Source organism: Macrobrachium nipponense, chromosome 40, assembly GCF_015104395.2.
Source record: "Macrobrachium nipponense isolate FS-2020 chromosome 40, ASM1510439v2, whole genome shotgun sequence".
Taxonomy (NCBI): domain Eukaryota; kingdom Metazoa; phylum Arthropoda; class Malacostraca; order Decapoda; family Palaemonidae; genus Macrobrachium; species Macrobrachium nipponense.
In genome coordinates, this window is record NC_061101.1 from 22,335,526 (window position 1) to 22,350,463 (window position 14,938).

The following is a 14,938-nucleotide window of genomic DNA, read 5'->3' on the forward strand; positions in this document are numbered from 1 at the left end:
TCGGTTCTCGACTATAATTCGTTCTAGAAGGAGCGTCGAAATTCGATTATTTCGAGAACTGAATCAAGTTTTTCCCATAAGAAATAACTGAAAATGGATTAATCCGTTCTTGACCATCAGTTATTACCCTAACCTTGCCTTTTTATACAATATATTACATGTAATTACAACTAATTAAGTTAAAAGTTAAATAAATATCATGTTAAACGCGTATTTATAATTTTAAATGTTTAATATATACAGTATAAAAGAAAACTAGCCTGCGTCCAACCGATTGTTGACCAAGTGCCATAGGCTACCTCGGTAAATAGTAGTAGAACGTAGTGTAGTGGGAGGCATAAAACGTGTTGCTAACATAATAAAAACATTGAAAAACAAGTCTAATTATGTTACAGTAAATTAATAAACTATTAAAATTAAACCAAATTTATATTTATCAAAAACTTGCAAAAATTTGCCTACAGTAAGCCGGCATTTAAGGAAACAAACCATAGCGCAGCCCTGGTGGTTTATATCGGGACTATGGTAGTAAACAAACCATATCTCGCTATAAGCCTAGAAACGTTTACATTCGATATTAATTTATGGTAAATCTTTTACGGAGTCGACTGCAATACTGTATACAAATTCGCTTGAAAATTATCTTTCAGTAAATGTAATGTTATGATACTAACGATTTTGTTTCATAAATGTCCTTATAAAAAAAGGTGCGTCTTTTACGGCAAATTGTCCAATGTCAGGGCTGGTTTCAAGCTTATTAGACTTTGACAATTATTATGGTACTGCGTGGTACATATATACGTACGTATAAGTAAAAGAATCTTCTTAATGTCTTTAATTACTATACCATTACGTACCAGCATCTCTTGAGTTTAATATCAAGCTAACCTTTTTTTTTTTTTTTTTTTTTTTTTTTTTTTTTTACGAGGACGCTTATAACGAAGCATACAGATTGCGTTCGTTACCGCGCACGCGTTGCATATGTAACTGTGCCACTACCAGACCTCATACGTAAACATTGACGTCTTTTTACAGTAGACATAAAAGAATTGTCTTAATTTCTATAATTATTCTATACCATAGCGGCTTCTCTGATTAAACTAAGGCTAACCTCCTCTTTACCAGCAAGCTTAACAAAGATTAAGATTGCGTTCGCTACCGAACGGCACACGTTACGTATGTGACAGTGGTTTCACTACCAAATCTCACACGTAAACAATGACATATTTTTACAGTAAACATAAAAGAATCTACTTAATTTCTATAATTAATGTATACCGTAGCGGATTCTGAGTTAACCTAAGGCTAACTCTTCTTTACCGGCACGCTTAAAAAGCTTAGATTGCGTTGCTACCGTACCGAACATGTTACGTATGTAACTGGTTTCACTACCAAATCTTGCACGTAAACATTGACGTATTACAGTACAACATAAAAGATTCTTCTTAATTTCTTAATTACTACGCACTTAATATGGCATAGTGGCTTCTCTGATATAAGCTATGACTAACTTCTTCTTTACCGGCAAGCTTAACAAAGCTTAAAGATTGCATTCGCTACCGAACCGCACATGTAACCTACGTACGTAACATTGCCTTCACTCCAAACCTAACACTTAAATACGTATTGCATTTGCTACTGAAACGCGCGCCTCAAGTGTGAGCATGGTTTTAGAATATGTCTACGCTTGAAAAAAATCAAGCAAGGGTGCTTGATTAAATCTTTTTTTCGCTCATCACTTTCATGCAGAGGAGAGGATAGACGAAACTTCAGGTTTATTTTGGGGTTGGAAATGATGGAAACATTTTGAAGAAGGAAAACGCGAGATGCCATGTTAACACTTTTCCATTATTTCAGAGATTAACAATAGCAAAAGGTTTTAATAGATAGCCAGTAGTAACCCATGATGAATCAAAAGGTAACTGCGTATAGAGTTGATACCACCGAAAAAGCAAACGAAATGCGCGCAAGGTGTACAAGACACGACACATAGTTTGAATTTTTGTAAACTTTAAACAATGCTGAGTGTCGTCACCAGTGTTACCAACCGTTTTGCTAAATTATGCTAGTCGGTCCAAGCAAGAATTTATGCCAAATATGGTGCAATTTTGTGCCAGAATTATGCTATTAATCTATCATTATCTCATTTCTCTAATACATTGAGCTAAAACAACGATGTAATGGAAATTTAAAACATTTTTATATTAGGTGAAATGATACAAAGTGACGAACAGACAATATTATAACTAATAATTTGATGATCTTTACATGTTAGGAAACTCGTAATAAAACACCATTTTTCTTTAATAGATCACATACGCAATCACTAGTACACTATTTGATATGCAATCACTATTATACTATTTGACAAATGCGTGAAGATCACACATACAAATGTGAAGAAAAACAACAAATTTTACTTATTACTGCATCATTATCATGCCACTCAGAACCATTTTTCTTTAACAGGTCACATAAACAATTAATAAATGCTTGAAAATGTGTGAAAATTACTTCAAATATAACATTTTGTTATTTACTGATATTTACTGAAAAATTAAAACTAAAAAAAAGGTAAACAAACAAACCAGTCTCTACTCAAGAAGAAAAACATACGTACTTATTACTTGATCATTATCATGCCACTGAAACACTATTTTTCTTTAACAGATCACATACACAATGAATAAATACTTGAAATTTGTGTGAAAATCACTTCAGACATAATTAAAATTTTGATAACTACTGAAAAAAATAAAACTTAAAAAAGGAAAAAAAAGTAATTCTTTACTCATGAAGAAAAAACATTATTAACACTTTACTGATCGTTTGTCATGCCACTGTGGGTATTTATTTATATTCACAAAATTTAACATTCCTTAGTTGGGTTCAAACTTAGCAATTAACTCATTTGTTAGTGCTGCTTTTGAGGTAATTTCACTTGAAGATACATTCACTATAGCTGTTATCAAATTGAGGAATTTTTCTGCAATTTATTTAAAAATTTAGTGAAATTACACTCTAAAATTGTAGGTACTAGAACCCTAAGTGTGAAAGAAGTTATGCTAAGCTCCAATTCTTGGGTCAAATTATGCTAAAAAACATGAAATTATGCTACATTTGGTAGCACTGGATGACGCCAACTAGCAGCGGCTGGCGGAAACAGTTTTTGTTTACAAACATCATATGGTCGTGGGTCGGAAACTGGTTTTTTGGTTGAAAACAGATACAAAGTTTATTGGAAATTTAGTGGTGAAAACCGATTATGTTGAGTTCTAATACGGTCGTGAACCGGGTCTCTAATGTATATATATATATACAGGCAGTCCTCGGCTTACGATGGGTTCGGCTTACGATGTTCCAAGGTTACAACGCTTTTCAATTATATTTATCAGAAATTATTTCCAGGTTTACGGCACCTACAACACTCATCTGGCAGAAGAAATATGACTCCAAAAAATGCAAAATAATCAATATTTGAAGTTTCTTGGATGAAAAATGCAATAAGAATGCAGTTTACATAGTGATTAATGCACCCAAAGCATTAAAAGTAAGGTTTTCTTAGGATTTTTAACAATGTTCCGGCTCACGACGATTTTCGGCTTACAATGCGTCTCAAGAACGGAATCTCCGTCGTAACCCCGGGGACTGCTTGTATTTATATATAATATATAATATATATATTCTATATATATATATATATATATAAATATATATTATATATCAATAATTATCACATCACCATGATTCATTTGAATTATTCGAGCTACAAATGTCCTTTAATATCTGATTCTCTCTACATCGGAATTGATATATTTTATATATGTAACCTGAAGGGGAATTTTTTAGTTGATAATAATTTTGTCTCCTCATGGAACTGAACCACCGTCCAGCGGACAGGAATGAAATCAGGATTTCGTCCCCTCTTCGGTTTACATATATGAAAATATATCAGTTCCGAGGTAGAGCGAATTAGATATTAAAGAACGTTTGTAGCTCGAATAATATATATATATATATATATATATATATATATATATATATATATATATATATATATATATATATATATATATATATATATATATATATATTTGAAAAAATATATATTTACAGTAGTGCCTCAGGATACGAAATTAATCCGTTCCGATGCGGCCTTTGTAACCTGATTTTTTTTCGTATCTTGAACTACGTTTTACATGTAAATTGCCTAATTCGTTCCAAGTCCTACAAAAACACCACAGTAAATTTTCGTCTTTGCTTTCGTAACTTGGATTTTTAGTAAGAAGAAACTTTTGTATGTCGAGGTTCCACTGTATATATATAATATATATATATATATAATATATATATATATATTGATTATTATATATATATAATTAATATTATATATATATTATATATAATAATATATATATATATATATATATATATATATATATATAATAATATATATATAGATATATATAATATATATATATTATATAGTAGGTATAGATATATTAATATATATACATAATATATATATATATTATATATATAATATATATATATTATATATATATATAATATATATATATAATATATATATATATACATTATATTAAGATTATTACATATATTATATAATATATTATAGATATATATACATACATTACATATTATATATACACATACATACATATATATTCACATTACATACCTAGATATTATGTTCATCTATGTAATGGATGTATAACTAATTCACGAAAGTTAGGAACGTGATAAATCAATAAATAAAGGTATATGCCACGAGAGAAAATAAACAACGGAGTATCCGCGACATCTTTCGATGTTCAAACGTCCTTTACTTAGCAGAACTGACTTACATGAGGAAATGACAATACACGAAAGGTCGTATAACTGACAGATTGGGATTATAAAGATTAGTTCCTAGAATCCGACACCTGGAAGATGAGTAACCTTCCCAAACAAGCAAAAACTTGGGTAAAATTAAAAGTTTAAGACAATCTCCTCAGACACAAGGACAAGACAATTAAAGGATTATTATAGGTGACAGCTATTCAGAACTTTGGTAAACAAAAACATATTCACAATACATATTCACAATTAAACATACATATACAACGAAGATATCTCTAAGACAACTAATTTTTATTTAAGATATAATTACAGACATAAATAAAAATTAGTTGCCTTAGAGATATCTTCGTTGTATATGTATGTTTAATTGTGAATATGTATTGTGAATATGTTTTTGTTTACCAAAGTTCTGAATAGCTGTCACCTATAATAATCCTTTAATTGTCTTGTCCTTGTGTCTGAGGAGATTGTCTTAAACTTTTAATTGTACCCATTTTTTTGCTTGTTTGGGAAGGTTAATCATCTTCCAGGTGTGTCGGATTCTAGGAACTAATCTCTATAATCCCTATCTGTCAGTTATACAACCTTTCGTGTATTGTCATTTCCTCATGTAAGTCAGTTCTGCTAAGTAAAGGACGTTTGAATGTCGAAAGTTGTCACGGATACTCCGTTGTTTATTTTCCCTCGTGGCATATACCTTTATTTATATGTATGTATGTATGTATGTATGTATACATATATACACACAGACAGTCCCTTGTATTGGCGGGGTTCCATTCTTGGTGGGGTGTTGATAACTGAAAACCGCCATTAGCCAAAACTCGGCGATTTATGGCGCTGAGTTTCAGTTAATGATGCCTCTATTAAGTATGTTATGGCGCCATAAATCACAGAATTTATGGCACTAGACAAGCACCATAAAAGCGGATCGCCATTAACTGAGTTCTCCGATAACCGGTGACTGCCTGTATATATAATATATATAAATAGTATATATATACAAGTGAGAGTAGTTATGGCTTTTTTTTTACATTGTTAATGCTGGAACATGGGATAAGTGGGCATAGCAGAGAAGGTCAACTATACAGAGGAGGAGAGGCCTCAACTGAATTATGTTGGTTGTGGGCCAAGATGGAGGATAACCTTGAAATCTGAAATCAAGCATTGGAATTCTGAAATGAAACTGAACCCACATATAATGTTAGGGCAACTCTATATGATATCAGTAATATCTAAAAAGTTGCCATAAAGAAAACTTTTATTTCATGTATAATATGATTTTGAATGATTTTTACCAGCTTTAAACTTACAATGCTGATGCTCTTGCATTTTAGTATGAATTTTTAATCTGTTTAGTTTGAACTGACTATGTGATACTTTATGTGTATTATTTTCTTTTTTTATTTATAGTTTTCATAGTGGAGGATCATACGACCCAGATGGAACAAAGATGATTTGTGGTGGCCCAGGTGTCATTGGCACACCATCTTGTTCAAAGGGGTTCAGTTACACAGAGACTAAAGCCTATGAAATGGGATACTACAATGCCACTTTTAGGTAAGCAAAAATTGTAACCTTTTTTAAAAATGATTTAATTACTCATTATGTCATTCAACCTTATTTAAATTGACAAATAAAAAAAAAACATACAAATCCAAAACTTATATTAGCATACATTTTGGTCTTTTAATGTCTGAGAAACTATAATGTTGTTCAATAAACACAAGAGAAGTAAATCCCAGTTGATTACTTTACTTTTCTTGCAGTCTGGGCTGTAAGCAGTGAGCTAAAAGTGGTAATGCGAGATGAGAAATTAAAATGTAATTATGGGCAACATAAATTCCATTTGTTGAACATTATATTTGCTCTTCACAATCCCTGTACTTACATTTGCCCAAATTCTAAAGTAGGTATGTAGTTGGGAAGGCTCAAGCTGCATAAAAGTTCAGACTTGCTACTGGGGCACTAAGGTCCATAAAAAGTTTCTGGGAAAGAGATTAACACTGAAGCCCAGTCTTTTAGGGAAACAGGAAATGTATTTGGTATACAGATCTCTTGTCATCCATATAGAAAAAGCATCTGCATTCTTATGATTTGTCTGAAAAGAATACTAACTAATCATTTATCAGAAATAAAGCAGCAAATAACTGCAAAAAGCTGTCTCTGAGGATGTTATTTACAAGAAAAAACAATTGGCCTAATGTGAAGAGGAAGAAAAATTCTTAAATCCAAAACTATGCCTGAAACAGTACCACCAGTCCTACTGCCATTACAGGTATGTACTAGGGAACACAAGTTCACCCCTCTGATTGGCATCTCCAGGTACATATTACCAAAACTGTTGAAATTAATATACTAGTATGATGTTCTGATTATTAGGTTTCATAAGATAAAAAGAAAATCTAAATGGGACATAGATGTGTAACATGGATCAGTTCACATTTGTCTGCATCTTACAGAATCTGTTTCACTTGGCCTGGTTCAGATTGGTAGGCAAAAATCTGTACAAACTGTGTCTTGACAGTTTCTGCTGAAAAGGCTCTTACTTTTAAGACCTTACTGGATAACCCTCACACATGAATGTCTAGCCTGTCCTAGTAGCTTCTTATGTCCAAGTAGACTCCTGGGAGCATTTACTAAGGGTGACATAAGATCTAAGAACCATCTTAGCTCTGGTGTTCTCTGATGTGGCTAAAGAGTAGTGGTCGAAGTCATTGATAGGTCATTGAATGCTGAAACCTTGTCCAGAACTGCATTGTTTAATCCAAACAAAGGAAGAGTATAAACCTCTGAACTGTCCTTTGGCTGCATCAGGTCATCTGTCTGCAAAGCCAGTTTGTCCTTCTGATCTTAACACCAAATGGATATATTCTAAGTTAAATTCGTCAGGAATTGGTCAACCACGGTACTATCGTCCAGTATTAAAATTCTCTGTGATGAAGGTCCTGCCAGTAGGGACCATTCAGACAGGATTGCTGCCTACTCCAGCTGAGGCCATCCATGACCATATTGAAATCTTCCAGGGATGAATCTGGGAATGATTTATACCTTGTTGATCTCTGCCCAAATGAAGCTAGCAACTGCTGGCCATTAAAAAGTCTGATCTTGTGTCCCCTGATTCTATGGGTAGATGCTTCATAGTTGTATTGGCTAATGTTACTCCTGCATTATCTCTTAAATGTCCAGTAAAGGATTGAACACAGCTTTCAAGGCAAACAAAAAAATTCAAATGCCCAGGAGATGGACTTTCCATCCTTAGTTTGAGGTACCTGTGAAAACTATGAAAAGACTCAGTCCAGAGATTTTGGGACTCTTGGCACTGATACCTGAGCATTATTGCTTCCTCCACCATTAGAGATCATAGACCTCCTACATAACAGTTGGAAGGTTGTCTGATGGGTTACTCCAGATGAAAATTTGACCCGCTGCTGTAAAGGAGTATGAATCCAGAACCAGCTATAATTGACTAACTTCTTTAGGCGTGCCAGACAACTATTTAGAGGTTGCCACATCTTGGGAGGGGGATTTTCCCTTCATACAAGTTTTCACAATCCCTGGACCCCTAAATATATTGTCATCTTAATTCATTCCAAGTCAAAGAAGTGACTTTTCCACTTGCAGTGGAGTCCAGGTGTTGACATAACTGAAGAGAGTGATGGACTGGCTAGTGGAGTTCTGTTGATGAGCCAGATTCCATTTTTGTGGGACGCAGCAGCCATTAGTTTGACGACTCTAGTGAAAACCTTAGTTTTTGTGGTAAGACTAAAGCAGACTGGTCTGAACTGGTATATACCCCTTGCTCAAATGAAGCAAAGGTTTCATCAAGGTCAGATTGATTCGTTATATGATAATGCCAGGAAGTACCCTTTCTTGATGGGGGACCTCTCAGAATTCCATTTCAATCATAGAGGTGCCAGCCAGAGAAACCTGTTCATTGGGTTGAGATTGATAATGGAACAGTAGAACTATGGGGAGTTTTCAGCCTTCTTCATTGCACCATTCCCAGTAATCAGCCTCTCTTCAGTGTCCAGAGGTTTGAAACTGGCTCTTTGTTGTAGGTGCTGAGTAAAATTGGTTGTGAGGAAGTGAGAATTTGGCTCCATATAAAGAAGCCAAAAACAGTCATACAGAACTTTAACTATACACTGATTAGGAGTAAAGATGACTTTTATATTTCTCAAAACATACATTGAAATAATAATAGTTCTATGCTGTCCCTGAAGTAAGAAAAAAGATTTGGCTGTTTTGTCATTATGCCTTCATAAATTAATTGCTGGCATTATTATAATTACCATTAATTTTATAGATATTGAAGAAGGCAAGTTTTTGTGATAAGGTTTTATTACAGTATGTGAACAGTGAACAAATATCATTCGGTTTTCATTCATTATAACAAATGCTGCAGAATTTGTTGAGCCTGGGAAGGATTAAATATATTTTCATTATAAACTAAACTTATTATATGTACTTGTAATCTTATAAATGAATGAGGATCTTTGTTAATTACTGTTATATGCTCTTGAAGTAACATAAGTATACAAATAGTCCCTCTTGTGATTGAATCCTTGCATATTTTCTTTACAGCTGTAAAAATAATGCCAGTAGATTTGTCATGACATCACAGGTAGCTGTGTATGCTAGCATTGAAGGAGTTAATGCAAACCCAATGTTCCTTCCATTCCTTCCAGTAGGTGAGTTAAAGATAGTATTTATGAAGTATTTCTATTCATCATTATTGGATATTTAAAATCCTTTAGATTTGTTTGTTATGAAATGTTTCCCAGAAAAAGCTTTCTCCCACGTAAGAATGTTAATATCCGACAGGTGAACAATGCTCATGCGCCACATGGTCATATGGCGTGAAACTGATGCTCACTTTAAATTAGAACTGATTGCCTTCCATTTGTCTTTTTTTCAAATGTATTTTTTTTTAATTTACAGGGGGGGGTACCAAGTTATATGAAGGATATGGACCAGCACATGACCAATTTCCTGTTGAAAGAAATGTGAGCTTTGTCATGAAGTTAAAACAGGGGACTGTATTCTATTATTATGCTAAATTACTAAATGGTACCACGCTTGGTAACAGTACATCAGACACACTGGATTTAAAATTTGATAAGGTAAGGTTAAAAATTAATGAATATCCTTGTGTAGATTATAGATGGGACTTAAAATCATATAAGCAAAACTGTACAATGAGGAGAGTGGCCAAGGCTTTTTATGGGTAAGGTAACCTTTGTTGGTGAACTTAGCACTGTGTACTGAATGTAAGAGACTGTTGGAAGCGACTCTTAGGATTGCAAGATATACATTAAACAAAAGATTTTTAATTACCAAAATGTGTAAGAAGAGCAAATGAAGACGAGAGGGAGGTGGTAAAGGTGCAGGTTACCTTGGGGATGTACAGGACTATGGAAGAGATAATTTTAGGGATACAAGTAATAAGGGTTGCAACACCCTGAATATTGAAAAGAGGCTGCTAGACTAATGTTTAAAAGAAATATCTCATTAGTTTGCAGATAAAATATAAGTGCACATGCCTAAAGCTTCCCATACACAATCAATTGTGAAATAATCTGTTTTGTACAATATTGAAAGTGTAGTGATAGTATTGAAGAATGACACTATATATTGACAAAATCAAAAGGAATTTGATATTTTATTTCACAAGACAAATATATTTATTAGTGTGAGGGTAACATTGCGCAAAATCCTTTCAGTGTGCTTCTTGCCCTCATACCATTTACATGTCTTGCAAGAAGGATGATCGACAACTCTTACTAGAAATCATGCAACTGTAAGTAAAGAATACGGTGACAGACAAAAGAAAGACAGTGCATATGAGATCTTGTTGAAAAAGTTTAATGAAATATCCAGAGGCTACAAGAAATGTGTAAGAAAGAAAATAAATTCATTCAGAACAAATTTTAGAAAAATATTTGCAAAAGTTATAAGTTCACAGAAATCTAGGGCTGATTCAGTTGAGGCACATCAATCAGTGTTAAGGTATTTTGATGAGATTCGTCTTTTTTCTCTTTTCTTTAATCAGAATTGCAGACTATTCTGCCATTATGATTAAAGCAACACCAGTGTCTGTCATGATGTCTCTCTGAAATCCTTCGCTCGACTGACAATACTGAACAATAATGTGGAGCCATGTAGTGGGAGACACATATGCACAATAATAGTCAGTATATTGTATGTCAATAATATTTTGATTGTGTAGGGGGCGCTTATGGCCTGCTCTACCCTGTGCAGCAGAGGCCGTGGTACTGGCAAAGAAAATAGAAATTTTGAAAAGATGTAGCCATAGAATGCTAAGAGCCATGGCCAGAAGGTGGTGAAAAGATCGAGTTATGAATTAGATAACTGTAGAGACATGTGGTATCCAACAGCTTGAAAATTGTCTGAAAATTCATGTTATTTAGGTGAAAAATAATTATAGGAATGTTGAGGGTTAATTGGTGTGCCATACACCGTGGATTTCAGCACCACACACTTGAGTCTTGTTTATGCATAGATATCTTGAAAAGGCCTAGTGTTCTATGTCTTACAAAATACACCATTGTTATAATTATCTGAAGTTTATGCAGCAAAATATGAAGTAATTTTTTTGAGCTTCATCTGGGTAGATATCAGTCATAACTTTCATTGTTTGAAGAGCTTTTACAACCTTTTGTTATAAGTTTATTTATGTCTAGGTTATCATGAAACAAATACATGAGAACTCATGAGCACCTACAAGTAACATACATGGGCAAAGATACATATAAGACTCACGATTATACTAAATGTGATAAAAGGAGGATCACCATAAACAAAATCAACTAGAGATCTCAGCACTTTTCACAGGCATCAGGTGTCTAGGATAAAAGTATTGCTATTGGTGTTTAAAGTTCATCTTTTCAGTGTCCTCAAAGACCAAGGAAACGACTGAGTAATACCTGTGATTGTTGCTAACATTGCTTCCTCAGCCCTTTGGAACGGGCTTTCAATTGCATAATTTATACTCTTTTGGAAAAAAATTATTTAGGTTAAAAATGAGGAAATGTGCTGAATCTGAGAAAAGAAGCATACACATCTTTCTAAAAATAATTTGGAATCTTCCCACCTGAAGAGCCTGGGTATTTTGAATTCTTCTAAATATCCATTAAATGAATTTAAACAGCAGAAAGAGGCCCATAAGTTAATGACTGTTCAGCCTGAAAGATTCTGAGGGTTTAGCTCAGGTCTTCCCATATGGTTAGTTACTATTTCCCCAACTTTAGCTGATTATGGAGGAAAAGGTGCAGTAGATCCAAAGATGAAGAATGTTAACATAGTTATTTCTTGTAGTTTTATTTTCAAATTACTGTGATATTATAATTCTTCTGGGAAATCTTTTTAAGTATTTCTAGCAGGTTTCAGTAAAGTATCTGGTATTAAAGTGGAAGCTATCAAGTCTCCATATGTCTGATTATCAGAGTGATTGTTTACAAGTATCATTGAAAAATGATTGATTAATTATCTGGGGTTTATTAGTTTTCAAGAGGATAGTACCTGCTGAAATTTGCAATGTCTCATTCAGCTTATTTATGAGTGATAGTTATTTTTAATTTACATAAACTATTTGTCTACATATTCACCTTTAGTTTTTTCTGTTTTCTCTTTAAACAATGCTGGGAACATTGATTAATTGATGGTTTTCACTATGAAATAGTAATTGAAATTTCCAATGAATTTACAAATGTTGGTTTCAACTTTGGCTTGAATATATGTTAGAACAAGATTAAGAACATTGCCATAAATATGAAGGCAGTGGCCATGTAAGAAAATTTAGCATGTAAATATTAATATTACATATTAAAGTATGAAATATGTATTATTGTGGTATCCACAAGAGGTTATTCTTTTATATAATGATATCGCATAAGTTATGGAAATGATTTGTACTGTATATTCCATTTACCCTTTCAGCCAGGAAGATACACTGTGAAAATCTATGCTGTAAACCCTCTGCAAGTCTCAGATCCAATTACTGTTACTGTTGAAGGTATGTTATGAAAATTCTCTCTCTCTCTCTCTCTCTCTCTCTCTTTTAAATTGATTAAGAGGGAATGATATGTACTTATGTGCAGTTTATTTGTAGCAGAGCTGTAATTACTGTTTATTTGCTAAAGGAAAATCTGCCCCTACACCCAAATATCCGTATAGGGGGTTAGTGCCATCAGTGCACCTTATCTAGTATACTGTAGGCATTACAGTACTGAAGGGTGTTTTTAGCGTCCCTTCGGTTCCTAGCTATGCCCACTTTTTATAGCCTTTAACTATATCTCCCTTCTTACTTCCTTTTTCAGTCTTGCTGTCCAGCTCCTCTTACTTCAACTGTGGAGATTTCTCCCAGCTCCATCTTTAGATTTTCGTTTTTCATCTTTATTTTTTTTGGATCTGTTTGATCTTATTTTCCAACCTCCAACTACCTCTTGTTACTATCTTTATAGCTGAATGACAAAGTGTCCCTGAGGGTTATGTTGATAACGTAGGTTTTCTGGGTCGACCTGTGTTCGTCGGTGAAAAGGATCCTGCTATCCACTTTTCTAGTATAAATAGTAGAAAAGTGGATAGCAAGATCCTTTTCACCGGGCGACACAGGTCTCTCCCCAGAAATAGATTTTTCCTTCGTCAAAATCCCTTTTATAAATCAGTCTGTCAACTTTCACAAATATCCATTTAAGGAAATAATAGCTCTCAGATTCAAAACATACTTGCATTTTCGACTGTTGTGCCTTAATGACTATAAATCTGTCACTTTTATATTCAGCCATGTGTTAGTTTTGATTTTATTTGCAGACTAATATAATATCTCAAAATAACTTCATGAGTTGACAAAATATACTCTGTAGCTTTTTCCATAGACAATTGACAATTAGTTTGAAATGATCTTTTAATCTTCTCATCTTATATTTAATTAAAAATTGATACTATTGAAGTTTTGTTACTGGCTTAACAGTATTTTATCTATTTACTTGTCTTTGGATTCAGTTACGTAAAAAAGTAGCTAGAGAGATAACACTCCATTCCATAAAATGCTGAAAATGCCAAAAAAGGGATTATAGAACTAGTACACTGTGTTATAAAAGCCACATATTTGAGGGAGTTATAGTAAGAGATAAAGAGAGAGTTGGTTTCCATTTTGAGGATCTTGTCTATATTTCCATTTGATAAGTGTCACCTTTCTGTCAAATGTAATATTACTGTATAGTTATACATACTGTATAGTAATTGGTAAGTCAATTTAGTCTTTTGTTTGAATAATAATCTTTGTACGTAGTCTGAATTATGGTCATGTCTGTGGCAGGCTGCACAAAGAATGGCTCATCCGACTTACTGAGGAGCTAATAACATCATCTTTATGCCTACATATATTTTTTTGTTTTGTTTTAAATATCAGTATTTTTTCAGTTTCAAGTGAAGAGGGTAATAATAATATATTTAGCATTGCAGAAATAAATCTTTCTTGGGAAAAAATGCATACTGTAAGGCGTATGCCACCGTAATACGTACTGACTTCAGACCATTCTGGAGGGTAGCACCAGTACCTTCTCAAACTTTTCAAAAACATTCTGAAGCCATACACTAACAAAATGTAGTCAGTGGAGGGATTCGTTTAGAGAAATTACAAGATTCCTTTGTTTACAATATTTTTCAGGCTACTTAAAATTTAAAGCTAGAAGAACTTGTAAACCACATTTTTAGTAAATTTCATTCTGTTATATATTTTCGATATGGCTAGATTCCCACTTTCATAAAATGAGTAGTGATCACTTCTACACTGCCTTTTGCAAAATTAAGATTTTTCTTTAGTATTCTATGATAAAGTTATGTAAAAGGGTATGTCGGTCATCTTCGAGAATTATGCAAATAACAAACTGCATTGATTATAAATTGGTCATATAACAGAGGTGATACTCTTATAAAGACCAGCAGAATTACAGATGCATTGAAAGTTTTTCAAGAGAGCAATGGCACATCTGATTTTATAAGAGATGTGCAATTTTGTCAGCCAAATAAGCATTTCCTTAAAAGTACAAAT

General features: G+C 33.3%; 1 protein-coding gene across 1 annotated transcript in view; it reads left to right on the forward strand.

The window, feature by feature from the left end:
* The window catches only part of LOC135212193 (uncharacterized), a 236,110-nt gene that overhangs the window by 125,712 nt on the left and 95,460 nt on the right, over positions 1-14,938 (forward strand). The window contains exons 25-28 of the mRNA XM_064245638.1: positions 6,274-6,420; positions 9,448-9,554; positions 9,805-9,986; positions 12,823-12,898. Of these exons, the coding sequence (XP_064101708.1) occupies positions 6,274-6,420; positions 9,448-9,554; positions 9,805-9,986; positions 12,823-12,898 (512 nt within the window). The remainder of the gene's footprint in view (positions 1-6,273; positions 6,421-9,447; positions 9,555-9,804; positions 9,987-12,822; positions 12,899-14,938) is intronic.